General features: G+C 37.5%; 2 protein-coding genes across 2 annotated transcripts in view; one reads left to right on the top strand and one right to left on the bottom strand.

Moving 5' to 3' along the window:
• Positions 1-399: 399 nt before the first annotated feature.
• On the top strand, positions 400-3,634 carry RASL11B (RAS like family 11 member B). The gene is made up of 4 exons (XM_072406245.1): positions 400-670; positions 1,118-1,174; positions 1,311-1,387; positions 2,336-3,634. The coding sequence occupies exons 1-4, from the start codon at positions 535-537 to the stop codon at positions 2,801-2,803; spliced, it is 738 nt and encodes a 245-aa protein (XP_072262346.1). The 5' UTR covers positions 400-534; the 3' UTR covers positions 2,804-3,634.
• Positions 3,635-14,034: 10,400 nt separating this feature from the next.
• Positions 14,035-25,819, bottom strand: part of LOC140327475 (sec1 family domain-containing protein 2-like) — a 164,016-nt gene continuing 152,231 nt past the window's right edge. The window contains exons 5-6 of the mRNA XM_072406860.1: positions 25,348-25,467; positions 14,035-15,418 (exon numbers count right to left, since the gene is read on the bottom strand). Coding sequence (XP_072262961.1) covers positions 15,326-15,418; positions 25,348-25,467 — 213 coding nt within the window. The 3' untranslated portion in view covers positions 14,035-15,325. The remainder of the gene's footprint in view (positions 15,419-25,347; positions 25,468-25,819) is intronic.

Below are 25,819 nucleotides of genomic sequence, written 5' to 3'. Positions count from 1 at the left end.
TCCATGATCAAACTGAATTGATATGTTGGCGCTATAAAAATCCTGTTTATTAACATTAATACTAATATTAATAATAATAATAATAATAATAATTGGAGATAAAACAATAATGGATCTGAAGATCTGTGAGTTGTGCTGAATTTGTTTTATTCTTCAGATAAGCCAGCTGTACCCTGTTTAGTTCTTAGCAACCCACAAATCACAGCCCCCAGCACATGGCATTGTGTGTCTTTGTGTATGGAGGAGAGCAGATCTTTGTACACACTGCATGACAATATTACACAACAGGAGACCGGGCGTGGTATGGGGTGAGCGGAGATCTCTGATTGGCTGGCTAGAGGAGGAGGCGGGTCTGCACTGGGCACACCGTAACAAAACAGCCGGCTGCGCAGTGAGCAGCTCAGATCATCCAGGAGAGCCGAGCACAGGCAGCGGTGTAGGGATCATTGCAGCGATCGCGGATCGGAGCTCTCACACATCCCATATGCAGCCAGCACACAAACCTCCACAAGCTGCACCATACACACCAGCAAAATGCGTCTAATCCACAACATGTGCACTATAAACGAGTGCCCACCAGCCGCGGGCACAGACTGTGCGGGCACCAGCAATGGCAGCAGCAGAGTCATGAAGATTGCTGTGGTTGGAGGCAGTGGAGTGGGCAAGACAGGTGAGTCACTATCAGTGCTGCAATCTCCATAAAATGTATTATTATTTTACAAATGATTGCTGCAATTCTGTGTCAGTGCCTACAGACCTCAGGGTACCTTTGCTGATTTCTTGTAGTGGAATTTATCAATGGATGTGGTTGTTCTGCACAGTCCATTAATAAATATTGTTCTTATTTCCCCATTCTCAATGATTTGTCAGCCAGTACTATACACAAGATTACTTGCTATAACATGAAAACAATGGGGATTTGTACAATTGCATAGTTTGTGTATTATTCTGCAATAATGGGCGATTCTCATTCCTTTCTATATACAGCACAGCGCTGTGTAATATGTAGGTGCTTTATATGATTAAATAAAAATAATTGTGTCCCTGTGGGACTATTGTAATGTAAAATAATCAGCATTCCAATCAGCTTACCATTGTCTCTTTTCATTCTTTGCAGCTCTGGTGGTCAGATTTCTCACCAAGCGTTTTATCGGTGACTACGAGCGGAATGCAGGTAAGGACTGTGGATTTATGTAATGACTGATTGTTATTACCACGATTAGAAGGTATCATGTAATGTAATAGAAGACGTCTGCCAGCTCTGTGCTTCTCCTTCTCCCCACTGATGAATCCTGCCTTTGTTTTCACAGGGAACCTGTACAGCAGACAAGTGCAGATCGATGGAATGAATCTGGCCATCCAGGTGCAGGACACACCAGGTGTTCAGGTAAATTCACATTCTGATATATAATGTCATTGTTTCTGCTAATCCCTATGCTGTTTATGGGGCACAGACTTGTAATTGGCACCTTTAGTCCAGAGCTTGCTGGGGGTTCCTTGAGCAATAAACTGTTTGTGCCTCCCAGGTCAGTTTACTGGGCACCATTGATCTTTTTTGCTATCTGTAAGGGCCAGCAATATAAGAGACATTCTTCCCACTGATCACCACACTAATATACTGTGAGATGTGGATATAGTAATTATAGCAGGGGATCCCTGAAACTTATTTCAAGGGTCCCCCTTGTTAAAAAGCTCTAGAAATGCTGCTTTAGTCCCTGTAAGGTCACAGTGGAACATATTTCCTTATTTTAGTAGTTTTATATTAAACTCTGTGCTATAGTGGATTGCTGAGCTGTTTGCTGGCTGTCCTTTAGAAAACAGAGGCAAGTTCTAGGTGAGAGTACTCTAGGTGAATCCGTGAACTCTTGAACTGACTCCAAACATTGTAAATGGTCTGGATCTGGGGACACGTATAGGCTCATTTTCTTGCCATTTCGTCTAGTCAATTCTGCCATTCTCTCTAGTTGCAGCCGTTGTGAATGGGCAGCTGTCCAGATGTAACTGCTTCCAGCTTCTATCTTCTTACTTTCCAGACTCGCTGTCTAGCCAGCTCATTTCCCTTCCTACCCCACTACAAAGTCTTTCCCCGCTCTTTGCTGTACATTCCTCCTGAGAATAGAAAACTCTGCTGTATCTGATTCCAGATTCTGCAGCTGCATCAACATCCATTGGGTTAGGAGGGTGAAGGAGCAGACAGATTGATATTGCATACATCTAATACAGCACTTAAGTACTTTTCTAACTGGTGTCCCAGCGGCATGTAAGGAATAAACGTTTCCTGATAATTGCTTTAACAGGTCATCTGATTTTAACATTTTTTTTCTTCCTTCCCTAGATACACGAGCAAAGCCTGGAGTGCAATGAGCAGCTTAACAGATCTATCAGATGGGCAGACGCTGTTGTCATCGTCTTTTCAATCACAGACTGTAAGAGCTACGAACTCATTAGCCACCTTCACCAACACGTGCGCCAGCTTCACCCAGACAACAGAATTCCTATTGTTATTGTGGCCAACAAAGCGGACCTTCTGCACCTCAAGCAGGTGGAACCACAGCATGGACTACAGCTGGCTAATATGCTGGGCTGCACTTTTTACGAAGTCAGCGTCAGTGAGAACTATATTGACGTGTACAATGCCTTTCAGGTGCTTTGTAAAGAAATCAGCAAGCACCAAGTCACGAGTACACCAGAGAAGAGGAAAAATTCCCTTATTCCACGGCCAAAATCTCCAAACATGCAGGACTTGAAAAGGCGCTTTAAACAAGTTCTGTCTGCCAAAGTGAGGACTGCTACTTCTGTCTGAAGAACGTCTGCGGCAGCTGTTTTTTGTTCTTCCAGAAAATTGAGAGCTTGTAAAGGTGCTAACATGGATTAATTTTGATGTTGCTGGCTGAGAGGCAGCACAGACATGGAGAGGTTGGGAGGAGATGGCGTTCAAGTGGCATTGAGGGGCCAAGCTGAACGGTGGATTAAGTGGCATAAAGACGTCAGTAAAAACATTTCGGGGACATGACTGACGCCTGAAATGTGGGACGAGATGCAATGAACATTTTGTGGACTCAGAAATGGGATTCGCACTAAATACTAATGTGGTGGGAAGTTGGAGTGGGAAAACATCCACTTTTATCCTTTTCATTTTACCGCAGTGTAATTGTCATGACTGTATTCTTATACCCAACAAAGTGCTGTTTTCAGTAGATGAATGTCACAATGTCCTTTTTCATACAAAGATATTCTGTCTGGCAGCTGTAATATGACGGTGGACAGACGTAGCTTTGACTCGTATGATGTGTGGGTGTAATCACACCACATGCAGAGTCCTCAGTGCAGTCTGTCTGTAAGGCATTGTGTAAATGTGCTTTGTATCTGCACTTTCCTTCCCTGTGGTGAAGTCATGTTCTGGGGGCTTACATCTTCAGACATCCGGGGGCGCTGTGTTTCATGATAATGTTTTTGGGAGAGATACATGGCTGATGAACCGTCAGTGTCTCTTTGTTAGCCAATGAAGATCAAGGTTGAGGCTAACACATTTATGAATTGCACTTTAAAAGCCATTTGTGCTTTTGCTTTGTAAATTGTAACTTATTTATTTTTGTGTACAATAAATGCCTAAAAGGCTGACTTTTTAAACAAAGTATCCTTTCTTTCCTATTGTCCATTTGCATGATTATTGATATTGAAATTGTGTGTTCATGATACTGCTGACTTTACCGGTAAATACATTTACAAGACTCAATAAATAAGGACAAACTATATTACCGTGTGATGAGCACAGGATTCTCAGATGCTCCATAACGTCCTAAGGATATCAGCATCACTGAATGGGTATACATTACAAATGGGTTACATTTAAACATCCATCTGTGTAAAAGCTACTGTGAATTTCAAATATATACATTCAAACTCTTCCGTTGAAATCACACTGATAACATATGATTTCTGGGTACTTCTCTAGGTAAGTATGCAGACACAAATTAGGGCTCATGCAATGCTTAACCCATGGCTTTCCCTTTTAAAATATACATTAAGCTCTGGGCCACAGTTCCCCCCTGGCTAATTAACTATAAGGCCTCTTATATACCGGAGGTGATTGAATTGCCATCAGAATAAACCACAGAAAGTCCCATGAAGTTGTGTGTTGCTCAGCAGTACATATAAGTCTATGCCAATGAAGAAGTAAGAAGTTAGAAAAGATGAATGGTTCTACTAGAGTGTTGCTGTCCACTGGGGTCTTGCAGATTTTCACAAAATCTTTCAAGCAGCTGGATCAGTCTGAGGCTACTGCAATCTTATGTCTGTGAGCCACTTTAAACTAGTCATAAATATACATAAAATTGTAAGCTGGACCAGAGAGCATACCCTTTAACAAGTTTACTACAGTCTGTACAATCTAGTTATTCTTCAGTACTATCAAATCATTGGATTATGTAAGAAATAAAATTGTACAATGACCACACATGGAACAAAACAACCTATTAAAGCTGGTAATTGGTAAGTTGCCCCCTGATCTTGGTGATAAATGAAATTTAATGTCAACATTTTGGATATCATTGCAATAATTTCACATTGCTTCAAATGGTTTGGTTTATAGCAATGTTGTATTACCAGTCTTGCTGAAATTAATTAATAACTAAAAAAGAAAGAAGTGCTTAAAAAGAAATTGTTCCAGGCCCCCTCTGATAATAAACCCAAAAGCCTATGTTTCCTTAATTCTCGATTGAGTTCACATTGGGTGTTTGGTATTTTAGCCCTTCTGTTCATGTACTGACTGCAGGCTGTTAGTTTTTCAATGAATCTGTTCTCACTCTGTCTTTACTAAACTGCAGGCAGCCATGCATGATGGGCACCTAGAAATACCCGTCACACGCTCAGATATCCCAGTGAGTTCCATAGCTGCAATATGCAAATGGATACTTTAGTTTCTGAAGTTACATTGGCCTGGCCTTTTCCACCATCTGTAACCCATCCAGACTGGATGTGACTTAGATCCAGGGCTTCCACATTAATCTTATTTTTGTCTGGTGCATACAAGGAAAAGGCATTGTGAACTACCCACAATATGTGTATGTACATACAGTACATTAAAAGCAAACTCTAGACAATGGGTTTTACCATTTGTTTGCATTTAGGACAAATTTGAAAAGAGTAATGTATGTCCTTGTTGGGGTCACCTTGCTTTCTATTCCTGGACAAGAGATATAGTAAATGTCTGTCACGTGGGCAGAAAGACACACACAGAACAGGAACCTGATAATAGTTTCCAATGCCAGGACAAGGGATGAGGTAAAATCTAACAGAACTGATGATTATCAACTTTTTAAGCTTGCAGATGAAGCGTGCATAGTCCTTGCACTCATGAACTAATCATCATTCGGTGATGCCTCTTCTCTATGCGTTCATGTATGTATATGAATGTGGTTAGCTATGAAGCGGCCTTTGTGGTGGGTGTGGAATGCAGACATATAATGTAGCCATTATACAGACTATGATTAATGGGAACATTAAGAATCCAGTAATCAATACTGTGTAGAAAGCACTTTTAAGCTTTCATGGTAACATCTGTGAGGCAGGTGATTTCCTCAATGTGGCTGCAGACAGCTCAGCACATTTGCAAAGTTCATGCATGCAACAGAGTTTAACTTTTCCTTCTCTTTGATCAACTCACACTGAAATGATCAAAATCTTCCAAAAAAGTTACAGTTATTCACAATACATTGCCTGACTGGTTTATAACACAAAGCTTGAAGTATGGTAGAGGGAGCTACACACTGCATATAGACAATAGAGCCAGCGGAGCGGAATATAGAGAATCACTAACAAGAATACAGATTTATTAGGTTAGTTCTGAACAATGACCTCTCCAGAGCAGCAAAACTCCACTAACCAGCTTTTTCTTGTTTGACCGATCTCTAGCATACTCTATTCATATTAAAGTATATGTAAATCCTAACATACAATTTGCTAAGCATTGTGATTAAAAAAAAAAATACATTTTTTTTTCTTCTTAGAAATTAATGTTTTCATTTGTTTATCCTTTCGGTCACTTCCTGTCTCCGTGTACTTATTCCAGTTTCAGATGTTTATTGCTGTACTGGACCAGCCGATACATTTGTGCAGTCAGATCATGCATAGACATAAAACCTTCCTCATATACTCATGGCTAGCTTTGATGTTATTTTCTGTACTCATTTTGGAAATCAAAGTGTAACCAAGTAAACCAAAGAATGAACCAGGTAGCTAAAGGCCTCATTCTTACAGATGAACAAAAAATTGATCAATTGTGGTTTGTCCAAACTTAAGTCCACATCATGTCAATGTGAATTTGAAGCAGGCTCCAGAAAAGTTTGTAATACAGGGCAGCAAGTTATGCAGAATGATGCATGATAGGATGTGAGAATAAAACCTTTAAATAAAATCTACCAGGGATGCTAACATAGAAGGGTGAACCTAATAGCACTGCCAGACAATCTAAAGGTGCCCAGGAAACAGCAAAGAAGATATAATTCAGGAAAAAGCCTTTGGAACAACCTTTGGTTCCATACCTGTTGGGAATCTGAGCTTCCAAAACTCACAATGAAATTTGGATTTACCTTGGAACAACATCCCAATCAGTAAAGTCATACTTATTTTAATGTCTCTTGAAGCATTGTTTGAACCAAGTAACCTTGGTTCTCCAGCTGCCTTATGTCAATTTTATATCTGTTTGGTGGTGGTGGGACTATACAGAACAAATATTCCAAATACATTTATAAAAATCCCACAGTCATCCCTGTACATATACAAATGCTGGCTGATTTCTCTATATGGTCAACAAAGTACATCATGATAGTTAGCTGTGGATCTTTAGAATCTGAGCACAAATATACTGAAACAGGATTGAAATACGTCAGGCAATACTTCTTGGGATAATCAGGATCAGATGAAAGTTTAGCAATGCTGCCCTCAGGATAATCCTCAATCCATGCCTGAATACTAGCCATTAGATGGTTTCAAATCAGGGAAGACAGAAAGCTCACAAGAAAATTATAACTTTCCCTCTGTGTGTCTGTAATTCAGCATAACATTTACTAGAAATGTTAACTAGAAAATTTACAGTAGCAGGTCCTTTTGAAACGAGAAATGTTGAAATACTATATATGTGCAATTTAACAGAATTTTTTTCACCCATGTCTTCCACATAAACAGGAATGTTCAGATCAGAGCGCATGCCAATCAGAGAACAGTTGTATGGAATAAATTAGGTTCAGGGGAAATAGGCACAGGACAGAGAGTTGTTCTGGCCGAAAATCACTGGTGGTGCTGAACATAGAATTTGATATTTATTTTTATTACGGGAGGAAAAGGGTTTACAAAAAATATATATATAACTATATAACTATTCAAGGCACTGAGGTTAAATAGTTTCCATTGCTTAATTGGACCTGATTTATTAAAGCTCTCCAAGGTTGGAGAAGATACACTTTTATCAGTGAAGCTGGTTGATCCAGCAAACCTGGGATGGATTTTTTCAGTCATTTTCTGTTTGCTAGCTTTTGTTTTAAATCATGGACCAGATCCATTTCAGGTTTGCTGGATCACCCAGCTTTACTGATGAAAGTGTATCCTCTCCAGCCTTCAAAAGCTTTAATAAATCAGGCCCATTGAATCAACCCAACCAAATGTACTGTAGTCTATCTTTGAAAGTACTGTCACTTTGTGTTAACACATATAAATGTATGTATGTATGTATGTATGTGTATTTATGTATATAAACACTTGATACACACATAGATGGTATTTCTGATTCTTATTATTAATATTTAATGTGATTAATATACAAAACCTGCAAATATCATTTACAGGTTCAAAAAGTTGTGGCAAACATTAATCTTTAACATGTACAGACACTGCTGTATTATCTCCCATTGTGTTCTCAGTATGTTCAGGATATTAAGCTGATTGCTTTATGACACTTTTGGCAAACAAATATCCTCAAGTTCCTTGACAAGCTTGTCTCTGGGGATCTGTGTTGCTCCTATGTTAATAACCATTACAGAATCAGTGGATAGGCTTCTAAAAATGTAGCCAGACTTTCAAAAGCTGGCACAGTCATGTCCTATGATGATCAGAATGTATCTGCTGCTGCTTTCCAGCAGAACATATCTGGCAGTACCACGTATGAAAGTGTTCTGCACATCGGAGTTTATGTCTCCTGGCAAAAGAGTTCCTATGCAGAGCCCAGTTTTTTAAATACATGGACCTGAAGTTTTATTCTGTCACTGCAGTTTGTTAAACAGAGGGATCCTTAAAACGCCATGAAGCAATACTTTAGCTGTAAATTTATTGCGGTAGAGACATTTCTTTACACAGAACCAACATATAAGAAATGGCAACCTTTCTTTTAATAGGAACTAGCAATATGTCTGATGTATGAGCATTTGATGGCCTCATAAGTTTAAGCTTTTGTACTAAGGGAAGTATGACAGTGCCCTCATTGATATATATAACCTTTCTACTGAAATATCTGGCCTTTACTGCTCTAGTATAAACTGTGTATTTATACCCTATATTTAGTGTGGTGGCCCTATTTCCACCCTCTTAACACAGAAGGACAATAGATGGTTCCACCTAACAAAAAGCCACTGTATATTACTGGCCATTTAAAAGTGCAGGGCCCTTTAATAAAAAGCCCTTATATTTGTGATTGATGCAAATTTGCATTTCAGCTAATGTTAGTATTGTATTGGTCTAAGTATTTACCTATCTGAGAGAAGACTGAAAATATTCCACTGGCCCTGTTGCTAGTTCAGGTGAATATCATTAGCTCTAGGAGTGTTTAGTCATTGTCAGTAGGTAGACTCATTCACATAGAAACAGCTTACAGTGTGAAAGCCACCAGGGGCCTGAGGAAGAGAAAAATTATACATGTGTGGATGGGCACATACTGATTTATTAAAGTTCTCCAAGGCTGGAGAGGATACACTTCTATCAGTGAAGCTGGGTGATCCAGCAAACCCGAAATGTATTTCTTAACCAGGACCAGATCCATTCCAGGTTTGCTGGGTCACCCAGGTTCAGTGATGACAGTGTACCCCTCTCTAGCCTTGGGGAGCTTTCATAAATCAGGTCCAAAGTGTCATTCAGCACTTTCTTCCTAACCTTATTCCTGCTTGTATGCAACCCCAACCACCACCACCAAGGTCCCACAGGAGGTCTGCTATGACGGTTGGCATGCTTGTGCTGCCATTCCTGCCATGACTTAACTCTAAAATCTATTTACCTGACTGTTATTATGTATCATTTGCCTTTTATAATTTCTACTGTTGACCTGGAACAAGAAGAGAGATGAGGTGCACTGGTTTTCCATGTCTTTACTGGCTGCAAGTTTTTGTTTTAGGTCAGTGACAAAGCCAGAGACACCCAGTACATTAGTATATTTTTAAGGAGGCTAATATGGCAACAATAGTTTTATGATAAGGCCATGATAAGGACAAAACTAGAATAGGTTAGGAAAGAGGTCTTTCAGATTATTTTTCTGTTGAGTGACCATGCATGCCCTGCACCTTGTATCTTTGGCCATGTTGACATGTGCGCACATATGTGATAAGTACATACAGTAGACAAAATACCATAGAATAGGAAGTACTGTGGCTCAATACCCTGCTCTTCTATCTATCATATATATATATATATATATATATATATATTCTAGCATAGTTGCTGTTACTTTAATAATAGATCTGCAGTACAACCAAAGATCAGAAATGTAATATTTTGATCTGGAAGCCTTGTAAGCATTGGAAGACACATACAAAGAACTTGGTGATGTAAACAAACATGGCCTGTGTGTGACATGCTAACACTTCTTTGTCACATATATGACTTTTGCAAAGGTGAAATGTTAATACGACTGTCTACATAAATTCTACCTGTGTTGACCTTTTGCAAGTAAATTCATGTCTGTCAGGCAATTATAACCCAGTAAAAACAAGAGCACAATGCTCTTCTTTTCTTCTTCTCACCCAAGGGGTCAAAAAGGTCAAAAATCTGCAGTTTCAGCATATATACATCTTTTCATGTCAACTGAGTATTAACTATGGCACACTCTTATGTCACCACTAAAAAAGGCAAGCCACGAGAACATATAAAAGGACTTTTGTGTCTTAACATCTTTCAGTGTGAAGCTTCCCAAATAATCTGCCTGCCAGTATTAAAGCTTTCAACATACAGATTTGGCTTACTACAGTGTAATTCTTCTTAGCTTTCAAGGGATACAGCTGTACAAAAATGTTTAAAGATTGACTGGAGGTATAGAAGAGTGTCAGAATGTATTGAATACCATAATTTATACTGTACTGTCCATTAATATATTCCTCAAGATGACTACTTCATTGTACAGGCTAGACTGATTTTGTGTCAGGCGCTTTAAAAGTAAAGTGGCATTTCAAAAAAAATTCTGATTTAACAGAAATTTACTTCCTAACTAAATTACAATAACATTTCGAACTCATATAAGTACATGGAGTTCTATTTTTTAGACACACCTTTGGCATCAATTAAATTTATGTCTGTGTTTATAGATTTTTAGCTTTGCACATCTGGAAACTTCAATTTTCCCTATTGCTTTTTGCAAAACTGCTCCAGCTCTTGCAAATTACATGGGTATCAAGTGAACAGGCAAAAATTCTCTATTGGAGTAAGATCTGTCTGGCCATTGTACAACCTTGTATTGTAGTTGTGAGCCATTTTTTGTGTAGCTTTGAGTTTTGTCCTGCTGGAAGATCAATCTTCTCCTCCAAAGGTTTCTAACAGACTGCATTGGGTGTTCCTTTAGAATTTTCCTTTATTTTGCTATGCCCTCTACTTGCACAACCTTTCAGGGAACTGCTGTACAAAATCAGTCCCACAGCAGGATTCTGCCACCAACATGCTTTACAGTTGGGATGGTGCCATATGCCAAACATAAACATTCAGTCTGGTGACAAAAAACGAATAGGTGATCTCCTCAAACTATAGAACAACTTACAGCTGACTTCATGCGCCCTATGGCAAACTATGAATTATGACTTACAGTGGCTTTGTTTTCAACACTCTCCAATAAAGCTTGAACTGATAAATTACACAGACAACCGCTATTGTATTCATACAGTCACCAGTCCCAATCAGTGAGACCTGTATCTCCTCTGGAGTGGTCTTTTGATGGCCCTACGTATTAGACTACTACTTGCATGATCACTCAGTTTTGGTGGTTAGCCTGTTCTTTGCAAATTTACATGCCACTCAGTGCCATACTCGCTCTTTATTTTACAGAGTTTCTTGAAAAGTTCCTGTCTTGTCTTCATGGTATAGACTATGCCATCATAAGGACTTCACCAAGGGAAGGACCTTTTGGGTACACAAAATATTTTTTTTACAGGTACTTGAAGTCCTATGACCACAAACAATTTACTTTTGAAAAATAATGATACTATGAAAAAGAAGCAGTGAAGATTTGTGTGTGTCATATTAAAGGGTGCCGTTTTCATTCCAAATAATAAAATAACCTTGCCGAGATCTATTTTTATAGTGGAGTCTAAAAATATTGTGTATATTACATCTTCTATTACAAAATATAAATATTGCTGGCAAGTCTGGGTATACTCTTTGGGTAGATGCGGCTGCTGGGTAGTGTATATGACAACTGAACTTTCATTAAGTGGATTCCTTAAGGTGTTCTCCTCTTGGCTGGATTGATGGCATTGGTAAAGAAGTGGGATTTTCCTTCAGCAAGTTAGTCTAATAAATCCCGGAGATACTCAATTTGCCTGACTAGAATGATGCCTGCTTACCTTGCCCAGCCGCTTCCTTTTGATGTTTTGCTGCTATTTTATGTGAGAGAATTACAACCCCATGAAATTGATTACTACCATTAAAATCTCTCAAAGCCTGTCTCTGAAAAAGTGAACTAGTTCCACGAAACGCGTTGAGTATAGAGCAATTAAGATGATATGATGTACTCCATGGTTATTTGTTGTATTTTTTAAATTGATTTAACTGTAAAGTTATTTATAAATGAAATATCTTTGTTAAAAAATGTTAATTAGATTTAAATTTGTCTTGCCCTTAAAGTCCGAGTCCTCTAGATAACCTTACAAGTTAGTAAATATGTTTGATATTGAGGTATTGTTTTATCAATGAGATTCTACTGAAATGCTAGCTTCCTGTCATTTCAATTCAGTGATTTCCATTAATTCAATACAAGTTTGAAGATCAAGAGTTCCTCACTCAGTGTCCAAATACTTTTTCCAGGAGGACATAGTGGCAGACTATATATTTTGTTTAGTACCAATTTCCTTTATCATGTATTGTGTCCAGTAGAAACATTTAGGAGGACCTCTTGTTTATGCATACAGTGGACAGTTCTATGCCATGTGCTACACAACAGTGGTACAACAGAGGACACTGCTAATGAATACACAATACATTATTATGCCTGCTTTGCATCTGAACTTATGAATATGAATCTTTTGGGCAATTCTACATCCTCTATAAGTGTCACATGTACACATCAGCATCTTTGACTTTTCTCTTCCTTTCAATTATTTTTCATGGTCACTTTGCCCTTTCTTCCATCTACCTAGAAAATGTTAAAACAAATTTGTTCTACTCAGAATACTGTCAGTACAGCTAAACAATAAACCTGCCTAATGAATTGCAGACAACACACTACATGCCTTTCACGTTATAAAATACTGTAACTGTTGACTCGTGTCCCATTTGTAAACAAAGAGAAAAACAATTTAAAAATTGCAATGAATTCCAAAGAAATGTGCGTGAATGTATTCCTTCTCTTTGAACTGATTAAGAAAACAAAGTTGATTGTACAGTCATGATGTCACCAGTAAATGATAAGGAATGCAAATAATGACAACCAAGTGTAGGTCTAGGAGGACATTCAACACCAACATTTTTACCTTCACATGAGAAGGAAAAAGTATTTCATACATAAAAGGATGAAAAGGGAAAGTGTTTTGTACACCAGCTAAATCCATACCTTTGTATTTGGCCTTTTTTACATTCAGAAGAAAGAAAGAAGAATGCTGTCATGTGCTTGTCATAGGTGATGCCTCCATTGTTCTATCAGCGTTTATGAATGAGGCCCAATGGAAGAAAATGAAAACAGCATTTTGAAGGTGACACTGCTACATCTAGTAATAAAGTATGGAAACCTCTCAAGGAATTCCCATCTGTGTTGTGTTTGCAGCTAGGGAAGTTGGAGTTGTAGATGCACAATATATATATTAGTGTCTTTTGATGCAATTGTACCAAGTCGGTAACCTTTTTGGTAATCTTTGGCCATAAAACCTATTAAATCTCCAGTATTCTTTTGGATTATAGGAAGTTGAAGTTCGTAGAGGAAACCCACACAAACTCAATGAAAACAGAGCCAACAGGGAGAAAGGGCTTAAATCCAAAACTACAGTGCAACAAAGCTACAGTGCTTGTTTCCAAGCCACCAAGAAATCTACAGAATTATCCACACTCTATCACTGTGCACTAGGAATGGTACTGTATATGCAAGGAAGGAGTATTATTTAGTGTTAATAGTTAGTAACGTCCAAATATAATTAAGCTTGTGCTCAATATGGCAACACAATCAATACAGTGATTAGTCTAATTCATAGCCTGTTAGTTGACAGTTCCCAAGTTTTGCTTTCCTCATCAGACCATGGTTGGAAAAAGCTGTTCAGTAGCGTAAAGTAATTATTAAAAAATCTTACAAGACCGGCTAAAATGTTTTCAGCGCCTGATTGCCACTGTTCTATACTGCAGTGAGAGAAGATAACAGATGCTTTAACAATAAAAAAATCAGTCTGCAGTTAATGAAATTCAAAAAGCTAAGAGCAATAGATGTTCTTTTAAGCACCTACAGATACAGACAGTATTACTATGCAGAGGCAGCAAAGCCAAGCCCTTTAATGTACTTTCCTTACAATATCTACCAGAACACCTTCTTATGTAACGTCATTAATCCATTCACAGACATACTTATTTCCCATTGAAAGAGCCAACTCATACAAGCTGAGTGATTTTTTATTACTGTCAGAACTTGCCACCATCAGGGAAGGGCTGATAATGAGCAACATGTTACAGCATATTGCAGAAATATGAGAGAGAGAAGATATATTAAATGCCAGCTAAAGAATACCAGTCATCAAAACTACAGAAAATTCTAAAGACCTCCAGCTGAGGATCTACAAGTTTCAGAATGGCAAGTCAGTATCTGTTTGGAAGGGCATTTTGGGACTTGTACGTCTACAAGTGTTCAAGTACCTGTTTGTAGGTGGCCACAGGCATCATATGATTGATGGGTTTTCATGAATGTCTAACTGCAGTTGGGTTAGATATACATACAAGAATGCAAGGTCGTGATTAGAACTTGTACTTCATGAAATAAATATGGTATACCTTTAGCCTAACAACTCAAATACCGAAGAATCTGAAGAAGCCACCAGTTGGGTATAGGGCAGTACTACAGGCTGGTATATGATGTACTCATTATTACAAAATGATGTGTATTTTGCAAGCAAGTATCTAAAGTACTCTTGCAGTCTCTGTACACCAGAGTTCAGTATTAAGGAGGATAAAGTACCACAAGGAGTAAATTAGTTGCAGCGCAGAAAACATGCTAAAGGATGATATATCAGGGTAGCACATAAATAAGTTCCTCAGTCTGCTGCTTCTCCTCCTCTTAGTGTCCAGTCACAGGGTGGGCAAGAGGCCGGCAAATGTTTCTACACAGCAACAGAAATGGGAAATGCTGCTTGTAATGATATCACTATTGTCTCTATTAACAGAGCAGAGTCACACTTTACCCTGGCATCAGCTTATCATGGCCTAATTACATGGGAGAACCATACAAAATGAATAACTTCCTGAGAATGTCTGTTCAGGCAGTTGCACACATAAGCTCCGACCACCAATAGAGTGAAATCTGCCATCTAATGTCTGTGGCTCCATTCTTGTATGACTCCATGACTGTCCGAACCCAAGCATATATACAGTATATGAAGATTGTGTATTGCCTAGCTGTGGTAGTGCCAGGCACCAATCATACATGTATAAAAAATGTGCACAGATGACAGAGATAGCAAAGAATGGGATACTAACAAGGCACATTTGCAAACCATCTCTCCTCCCAGTCATTTCCTGAACAAATATACATTTTTAGGGAATACAAATAAACAAACTCGTACTGAACTCATTGGAGCTCTGGAATATGTTTTAGACATTAAACAATCAGAAGAGAACTTGATGTGATTTTAACCCGGGAACATCACTCATCTGATGAAAGAAAATGAGAGAATCAGATGCCGGTGTCTGGATACAGACGGTCTGCTGCAAACAGCAGTTCAGGAATGTCAGAAGGCTTCAGAAGTCTGGTGGACAACACCACCACCTACAAAATAAAAGAAAAGTATTGTAAGAGAAGAAAACATTTGGTTTCTTTTATCTGTCTGCCTAAAGTACAATGCCAATGAAGTACAGGATTCTGTTGTGTACTGAGCAATGGTTAGGCTTTATTTAAAGGAAAGTAGCACAATCATTAATAAGAGCAACTAATAATAAGTAATTAGTAATAATAAAAAATATTTAAACATACAAGCTTAAATCTACTTGGCTGTCATGGACTAGGGTGCAATATATTTTTGACCCTTACAGAAAGAGAAAGAACCATCAAAGGGAAAGTTACCACTGCTTAATGGGAACTGAACATGTTTGTTGTTGGTCATCCACTTAGCTATGACATGCTCGAATGAGAAAAAATTCAGATATTGGAGGCTTGGAGACAATATGCAAGTATATCATGTTTTTTTTTGCTGGTTTTATTAACCGCTATTCCCTTGCAAGCAGTGACAGATGGACAAATATTGCTTCAAACTGTATATTTGTTGTTTTTGGTAGAATATTTGCAAAAACATCATTTGTATACCAATGTTGCTGTATGATTTATTGCCAAATGGTACGTAAAAAGTACTAAATAAAAAGTGTATTGTACGTAAAGTGGTAATGGAATTATGCCATTACAAACCTTATGCCATTCTTTAGTAACTAAGCGAGTTTATTAAAGATGCAAGATAGTTGGATGGATTATACTTAAGCTGCCCATAGTGTTCTGTCCAGCTTCATGGAGCACACAGGGAATACCATGTAAAACGGCCACCTTACATTTAACATTTGGAATTGAATGCTTTTTTAAGCAGTGGCAACATTTTTCCCTGTCATTGGGCCTTGGTGTTCTCCCCAAGGGGAAAGTACCAAATACTTTCCCTGTGTCTTTTTCAATGACAGAGATAGCAGAACATACCAAAATAAAATGCAGCCACAATATGCACAAACAGACCTGTGAGTATAGCCCGCATTGTCCATTCAGGGCAAGAAATGCAAGGCTTTGGCTCACACAGGGAGAATGACATAAATTGCCAATGTTGCAGCACACCTGTATAGTGTCAGCTATTGTATTTGCAGTTTTCAGATGTGTACCATGACGTGTATCGTATATTGTAAGTATTCTTTCGTAGCTCAAAATCTATTCACCACCACTCTGTGCTTTTTTATGAATTGTATTGCATATCAACAAAGCTTTATAATAAAGAGCTCTGCCCATGATTCTATTATCTTACAAGAATCACCAAAGAAGGATCTCTCCATGAACAGCCTTTGTAAGGGGACAGAGCAATTTGACAACACACACTCGTGACTGCCAGCAATTCAGGGAGCTGCTGCACTTATATGACTGCATTCATTTGCGCTATGGTAATAGGAAGCTGGATCGTTCTTTTAACTCTCATAAATGTACCTATCTGCCAGTAGACAAAAATAAAGTGCTTTCCAACATTTTCAGCATTATACTTAGTGACAATTTATGTGGCGTCATGCAGAGCCGTCTGTCCAACTTTTTCTTATTTTTTCCCAAATAAGTTTATCGTGACATTCATAAGTAGAGCAGAATATTGTATAAGCTTAACTTACAAATATTTGCCTCTTCTGGTTCCTTCTTACTACCTCATCAACATGTTAATTAGATGTTTCTAAAAATCATTTACATTACATAACTTATTTTAAAGTCAGAGACATCAACTTTGTTTCTGTGCTTCGCTGTGCTAGGCTGGAAGATGAGGATAGCTGGGCAAGGGTATTGAAAACTGCCATAGGCAACCCCCACATAATATTCTCCAACCCCATGATTGAAAGGACTAAAATCTTATAAATGAGCAGTAGGACTGGTTAAAAAGGGCTAAATAATATGCTAGATGTCTATCAGCCCAGAAATAAGGTGGTTTTCATCTTAATTGCTGCAGTGTAGTCTCTAAAAGACATCAAGAAAAGCTGAATGTGTGCAGTGAAACCATAAACATTTATGTACAGGTCCATACACATACACATGAAAACAAATGATGCCGAGGCAATACCAAACATTATTTTGGGGGAAAGGCCTGACTTCATTTTTTCAGCCAAACAATTATTGTTACCCAGACATAACAAAAGTGCCAGAGATGAAACATTGTATCCACTGACAGGTAAAGTGAGTAATATTAATAATCATTTTACAATGATATCTGTCAAAGAGTGAGATATATTAGTAAATTATATTAGTAAATTATATTAGTTTTTTTAAAGAAGCTGAAAGCAGAAAAATTGCGCATGTGTAAGAATCTGAGCACTTTTTAGATGGCTTCAACAGAACATCTTCAAAATGGCAATATACTCTGGTTGGTACCCACCAAAAACAGTCCAAGAAAGGACAGTTGTTAAGCCAGCCATGGGGTAATGGGTGATCAAGGCTCCTTGTTCATTAGGGAGGATAGCGTGTCTGATTCTATTAAAAAAAACTATCATAGCATTGTTTAAAACAGTAATGTTGGCCATTAGAGAAAGGTGTCAGTGCATCAAACCATACTGTTATGGGGCTGGATAACTGTAGACTGCTCAAAGTGCCCATGCAGAACCCTGTTCACAACTTAAAGTGTCTACAATAGAAGTGTCAGGACTGAGGCATGGTGCTCATGGTGGGAAAAAGTAGCCTGTTCTGATAATTCATTGCCTTTCGGATTTTATGAATAGCTGGATGTGTGTGTTATGTACACATGAAGGAATGGCAGCAGGGTGCCCTATAGGAACAGGCAAAAGAAGTGACCCAAAGATTTGCTGCAAATGCCACAAGACACATTAAGAGGTCTTGGGGAGTCCATGCCTTGATGGAAAGGGCAGTATTTAGAGCTGTAGGTGGACCTACACATATTAGCCAGTTGACTTTACCGATTTGGCTGATTATGTGCCTATGAGATGGACAGAATCTTACCTGGACAAAAATATGCTTCAAAAACAATATCAGACATGACTATGTGGTTACTATTAACAGTTAGGCAGAACAGAATTAAACAAAAATGACCTGCAAGAGACCTCTTCTATTTGTCAAAGCTGAGCAAAGCTAAACCTGTAAAACAAGGTATTCCTTTAATAAAACAGCAGCCAGGTGGCTCTTGTCATTCCAGTAATCAGTAGCAAAAGTAGGTGAGATATGCCTCCCATGAGAACAAGGACCTGATAGGTACCTTTGATGCTTGAACAATGGAGGGAGTAAGGGCACTATCGCATGTGGGAAAGTTCTCTGCTGCCTTTAATTGGGAATTACATGATAAAAAAATGTTTTAAATGACTGCTTTGCCACAATAATGTATGCCATTCAACATCTATTAGTCATATTCAGATTATAAAGCCACATGATTAGATTAGATGTAATAATTAGAAGTTCCAGTATTTTTACAGTTGCAACAGATGTTTTTATCTTATATGAAGTATCCAAGCTGAATTGTGAGGGACCTATTGGTATTAAAAGTACATTTAAAGCCAATATGTGTGGAAGTGTTTACCAAGTCAGGTTGTATTGCTGATTGATTGATTAGGGAGAGTCACTCACTCTGATTTCATGGTGACACTTAAACCAGGGATACAAATTGATGAGAAATTCAAAATGTTGAATAAGTGGTGAGGGTAAACCTTTCAATGGGAAACCTTGTTCTAGTTAGTAGTGGTCAAGTCACATCTGCCCAGTCTATTGCAGTGTAAAACAGTAACACATTAGGGTTAATGTGTTTTGTGTCTCATGATAAGGTTTGTTTCATTAGGGCAACTTAGTGCACCAGACCACATATTGGACATTCAGCATTTTTGGCAAAGGACCAAATGGTAATGTATAAATAGGTGTTGAAGTGTGCTGCAGTGCAGGTGCACTGAGAAGTGGTGAACACTGCATTGGAACAACACATGCTACCGTGTATTACAGTAATACATTATCAAAGCACACTGGCGACAACTGTCTAAGAAGAAATTTCTAATCCCAGTGAAGGGAAGTCTCCATAATAAAAGAGTGCAACAATTCTATTCTTTTCTAAAAAAGAAAAAATATATTACTTGTAGTGAAATATCTGAAAGAGATGGAAACAGGATATTTATATTAATAAATATAACAGTCCAACATACAACTGTGTTCCAAATGCTGAACGATAGAATTTTGATTGACATGCTAAACTGGTTTGCACTGCTTCAGTGAAACTCCAATTACCTCTCGTAATTCAGCAATTATTATCCCCCACTATGTTGCTTCTGAGTAAGGAATGCATACAAACATCATTAGGGTTTCTGTTAACCCTGTAAGTACTATATAAATGTATTTAGGATAGCATATTATTGCATGCTTTTAATGCAAGGTCATTCTAGAGTTAACAAATCAGCATTCTTAAAAGGTGCCCTGTTACCTAGGTCAGCCTGAAGCTGGGAGTATGCCAGATGGAGTGTCACTGCTGTCAAAACTCAATGCATTCTAGAAAGTAAGCCAACATTCCCCCTCGCATAGTTTTTTAACGTCCCTTTCACTAATGATGTCCTGTTAATTTGGGACTTCATTAAACTATTTTTGGAGAGGCTGCACCAGTCCCATCCATCAGTACGCAACATTTTAGCTGCTGATGAAACCAGTAAAAGCATTTTTGGTGTTCTATTTGAAAGCGATGAAAGAGATGAGAAATAGGTAAAAGGATCTGAAATCAGCAGAATGAAAAAAGGAGCCTTTCACTTAGTATAGCTATTGACAGAGCACAATGCTCAACTGAGCACTAAAGTGGGCAGAAAATATTTCTTAACACTTTCATTATTGATAAGCCTAAGCCTTTTATTAGATTGGTCAAAACAGCAAGATATTGTCACCTTTAGTTTGGTAGTATTACTGGGCATTTCTGAGACAAAGACCTGACAAGGGTCACAGGTGCCCATCAACCATAGGCCTACTAAAGCAGAAATTCCACTGACAAGCAGCAAACAGTTTAAAGTAGGCCTCTATTTCTGACCTGGTTCTATATAATACAGTTTGTCCCATTGGTCTTCTGATCCTCTGTCTTTAATACACTATGAAACCCTGACCTGCAATTAGTATACAGCACAGCCATTCAGCTAAACTATCTTTTTACATATGAATGCCTCTCTCACACAACACACACAATGTCACCTTGCCTATTCAGAGAAAAATGGTAGGATCTGTGTAAAGCTAACCCCCAACCACTTATATTAACTTTTATAGTGCTTCCCCAGGTTCTTACCCCCTTCTTGCTGCCCTCCCAGCTATGTGACCTTTGCCCAAAATGAAGTCTCAGGACCAGAGGACAGTTGCAGCTCCCTCCCTCTTATACCAAGATAAAATATTTTACAGGCAACAGCAAAAAAGCAGTGAAAGATTGTTGTCAAAGCATGGCCTTTTAAAAGTGAATAAGGTGACATAATTAAAAAAAAAAAGGAAAATTTGCAATTATAATTATGTATTTAAAAATATTTATAGATATAATGGTGTACTGTATTACAAGTAAATATACCCTTGATCCCATAAACTTGTATGGTCCCCAATAACTTCCCACCAATATTGACCACCCCTCCATGCAAAATGATTTCATTAAATCATATTTGTGGGTGCCTCCTGAACTGCCATTAAATTACCCTCCCTACAACTTTTCATTAAGATTAAAATTGGGGGGTTTCATCTAGACCAGTCTATAGTCCTCTATTTTTGGTAGAATTGTGTGTGAATTGGATCACTTTTAATCCGGAAGATCTCTTTGGACTTTACCATTTGGACAGATGGTCTCACATTCCCATCAAGAACAGTTTGGTATTATAGTTGGCAATACAACCACAAGCTGCTCAAACCCTGAAGAAGCAAAGAAACCCCAAGCCATAAAATTACCATCTTAACACTTCAAAGTTGTTTCTCACTTGAATATTTAATTGCGACTGTTACTTTTAATAAAAACTATATCCTTGATTTATCAAGCCACAGTCCTTTGTGTGCCTCCATTACAGTTGTATCACATACAGTGCAATCTCCTTCTAATTGGGCATGTACACCAACTGTTGCAAATTTTTCCCGGAGATTCCACAATATTTTTTTTTTTCAGGTTGGAGAATTCTTTTACAATCACTGCGCTCGTAGTCTGTATTTGGTAGGCTGGGTAGTTCAGGACAAATTAGCAGTAAATTAAAATCTAGGTCATTTATTAATAATTTCTTTTACATTGGAGTGATTGAATTCACTAAATCTACAACTTTCTTGAGGGACTTAGAAAGCATTTTTAATCATTACATATATATATATATATATATATATATATATACCGTATATATAGGGTTCCTCCTCCTGGATACTCCGTACGTAAACACCTGATTTTATAAAATTATTATCATGGTCTAGAGGCATTGATAAATGTAATGGTGTATTGACTATCGCCATATAACAAATCTGCATTTTTAAACTTTAGACTAGAACTGTTACAACACTGTGTATATTTAAGCATTGTAAGCACTGTTTGAATAAAGCTATACTGGTTGCTGGTTCAAATATATTGATACAATACATTTTCCTATTACAAACTTCTCTAGTGAAATCACAACTGGAACTAAATTGGCTGTTATTTAATCTCCCATTTTAATTTTTTCTTTCTATTTTTGGATTATAAAGCTCATTTCCCATCATATATTGTATAAAATGTCAAACTTAGCCCTAAATTTAGAGTGTATTGGGAATGGTGCCATCTAGGAGTGTGTCATGCACACCTCATTCCTGTGCACCCCAAAGCCACAAAACTTAAGAATGCACACTGATTGAACTTAATAAAAACACGTCTCTGGCCAGCATTGCATACCATGCTACTTCTTCAAATGGACAAAAAGACAGAAATAGACCAGTGGCACGTAGGAATCAAGTGAAAACAAGTTAAAAATAGTAAAGATAAAAAGGAGAGAAAAACTAGACTAACAATGAGCTTGTAGAATTTATGAATCACTAAAATTGTTTTATGTTGTTTCCTAAATCACTTTGTCAGATCTAAAATGGGCATAGAAGTAACATCTCTCTTTATATAAAGTGTGGCAACATGTAATAGACAATAGACAAGGTAAACAACTCCAGAAAAAATATTACTATACCATTAGTTCAGTATCTATTCGCATTCATTGAATGCACTTTTTTCAAAAATTGATCCTAATGTTAGTATATCTGCATAAAATTTAACACAGTATTACATACTATACTATAGACAGTAAGGTTTATACATGAACAGAGAATTGTGGTGGGTGAGGAACGTCTGTTGGTTTCCTATTGTGTCGTTTTTAACATTCACCTTCCTCTCTTTTTGCCTAGATGAAGACTAAAGGTGAATGTAAGTCCAAAATGGTAAATGCTGCCACTAAATTCTCCAACTTAATGTTGTGTGTACCACACAGGAAGTTAAGGTAATAAGACTAAATGATAAATCCAGCCAGGTTTTATCCATCTTCTTCTCCATCCAAAACAAAAAATATTTTAGGAACTAAATCTGCAACAATTTTGTCCTTTGTGCCAAACTGAAACCCTTCAATGCAGACCTAGGTTTCAGGCATGGTGTTGCTTGATATACCTCTGTGCTCCTCCAACTATCGGACCAGCAGACAGCAACAGCAATTCTGTTGCTGATAGTGATGGCAAATGTTACCTAAACCCCATCTACTCTAAGTGCAGCACGTAAAATCTCTGTACAACCATCAGTGAACACATTTAGTAGCATGACACCCCCTAACGATAATGGGCCTGATTTATTAAATCTCTCCAAGGCTGGAGAGGAAACACTTTCATTAGTAAAGCTGGGTGACACAGAAAAACTGGAATGGATCTGGTCCAGGACTGAAAACATTTGCTAGCAAATAACAAAGGACTTTTAAAAATTAATTTCAGGTTTGCTGGATCACCCAGCTTCACTGATGAAAGTGTATTTCCCCAGTATTGGAAAGCTTTAAAAAATTAGGCTCATTGCCTTAATAGGGTAGTATACGTAGTGTGTTTTAGGGTCCTAGGCTGACCTCCACCAGAACCCAGACCGCACAAACATGTGAGTTGATAGAGCATTAGAACTGCACTGCTTAGAACTTGTTTGTTATTATAGAGTATTCCCAAAGCTAAAACTAAAGACTGCTAGAAGGTCCAAATGACAGCCCTTTGAAATTACATTTAGAATACATACATCATACATCACGTCTTGACGGCTTATAAATATATTTCCATGACATGACTGGTTTTGCCAAGTAAAATAAAAAAAAAAGTTTCTTTTTTAATCATTTCTCTTATTTTTACTTATTTCTGAGTTATTAGAAGATTCCAGTTTGCTGGGCTGTACCACTACAAATTTTAATTTTATATTGTTACAGTAGACATAAAGTATGTGAAGTTGTCTTTTATATTTTTATTAAACAGTTAGGGGTCACTGATGTATAAATAGACCCCTAGATGTTTGAAACTATAGCTGTATTATTGTGGTGCTGCAAATGAGGCATCAAAAACATAGTATAGTATATAGTCCACCTTCCCTCAGGATCATGTTGTACGAATTGGGTGAAGCTAATGGACTTGTGTCTGTTTTGACATCTGCAGACTATGCAACTATCTTCATTTCTTCAAACTTCCTGTATTCTTGATAAAGCTAATGGAGTTCCATATCTTAAACCAGACTACAAGCATTAAAATAGATCTAGTTCATTCCATTAGACATGATGATAGGAATTACAGACCAAGCTGGGAGAAAAAATGACTTTACTAATGCTGACTTTACTTCCAGAGTACATCCTGACACTAGCTGCCAGAAAGTGTTAAAGTGTCATATACAAAAGTATTAGATAATCCACCATTTTACTAAACACCTTCAATCGGGGGGATTAAAGGAAAAAGTTCTATTTTTATTCTATTCATCAAGGCAAACTTTAAATTAGCAGTTTGTGAAATATATTTGCCAGAACTTCTATGGAATTTAAAAAACATATATATTTTTTAGCTTCTAATCCTATCAGAGGCAGGAGGATTGACACTCCTACATCAGTAAATGTCCATTGCAGTGATTAACATAGTCAAAGGGATTATACACATTTACAGCTCGATAAACTCTTGTTCTTTACACTCTTGTATCTGAAAACTCAAGCTAAAAATATTCCTACTTTACAGGTGTCATTGTAATCCTATATTTCACAGGAATGTAACTGACTGTAATCCTTCTTTTCAAATATATCTCAGGAGGAGGATCATACCTGATATTTCCATATATTGTATCTGTTGCAAATATACATTACATTCATTAATCTGTAGTTCTGACAAAACAAAGCAGAGATTTATACATTCAATTAATTATTTTATATTTTGTGTCCCACTCCATAAATAATTTCCTCAATACCTTTCTTATTGATTTGGTAGTTATATTTTACAATTAAAAAATAAAAATCAGATTTTCGGTTTATTAGCAGCAACACAAATGTGATTGTTACTTTAAATCTATGTTTTTAAAAATGTGCATACTTTGACTTTTCAGCACATATGTATTGCAGTTAAATGCTTTTAGCTGACCTGTGATATGTTGCACTGTGGAACACATCAAAGTTTACAACCAGAGAAATGCTAATGGAGATGTTGTAGATTCTGCTCTGATGTCTTTATCATCCAAAATCTTTTCTTGTGTATTACATTTTTAATTGTAAAAGAAAGATTGTAAATACTAGACAAAGAAAAATAAAAAATCCAAACAAAATCTTCAGAGGGAACCCACTGATTCCCCCTAAACAGGGGAACCTTGTTAGAATTGTTATAAACAGTGTATTTGTAAATGGATGTGTAACTTTACTAACACTTTACCAATAATCCTTACTACAAAAAGGAGTTAAATGTGGAAAGTGATCTCTACCCAAACAATCTACAGTGTTGTATGTGTTCAGGCAGAGGATAGGAAGAAGAGAAGATCTTTGATCATATATGTAATGTGCTAGTACCTGGACACCAGGCTTGAGAGTTGCTACAAGGTCTTTCACCATTCGGACTTCTGAGACGGTTATTCCACCGTTGACAAACAATATCAGTAAAGGGGAGTCTCCTGGATGTGGACGGCTCACCTGGAAATAGAAAATAAATATTAGTTCTGTGTTTTTGCCAATCCTAATATTTCCTTAACTGTACTTGCTCACTGGAATAGGATGCACATTGCTATAGGAGTCCAACCTGTGCTGGAGATAGTTACTTTTATCACATGGTGAAGCTAAAATGACAGTGGATACCTAACTTTTACCAATGGGCCTGATTTATTAAAGCTCTCCAGCTGAGTGATTTAACAAACCTAGAATGGGTTTCTTAAAATATTTTGGTTAGTATTTGGCAATGTTTTCAATCCTGGACCAGATCTATTCAGTTTTTAACTAGTAACGTGTAGGAGGCCACACATCGATATGATACAATGGGCATGATTTA

The sequence above is a fragment of the Pyxicephalus adspersus genome, chromosome 3 (assembly GCF_032062135.1).
Source record: "Pyxicephalus adspersus chromosome 3, UCB_Pads_2.0, whole genome shotgun sequence".
In the NCBI taxonomy this organism is placed as follows: domain Eukaryota; kingdom Metazoa; phylum Chordata; class Amphibia; order Anura; family Pyxicephalidae; genus Pyxicephalus; species Pyxicephalus adspersus.
Note: the sequence above shows the minus strand (reverse complement) of the source record. Positions and strands in the feature narration are given on the sequence as shown.

Bases quoted from the DNA above. Each gene is read 5' to 3' on its own strand.
- RASL11B (XM_072406245.1), top strand. From the start codon at position 535: ATGCGTCTAATCCACAACATGTGCACTATAAACGAGTGCCCACCAGCC. The intron at 671-1,117 runs GTGAGTCACTAT...CATTCTTTGCAG, and splicing joins CAGTGGAGTGGGCAAGACAG to CTCTGGTGGTCAGATTTCTC. The intron at 1,388-2,335 runs GTAAATTCACAT...TTCCTTCCCTAG, and splicing joins AGGACACACCAGGTGTTCAG to ATACACGAGCAAAGCCTGGA.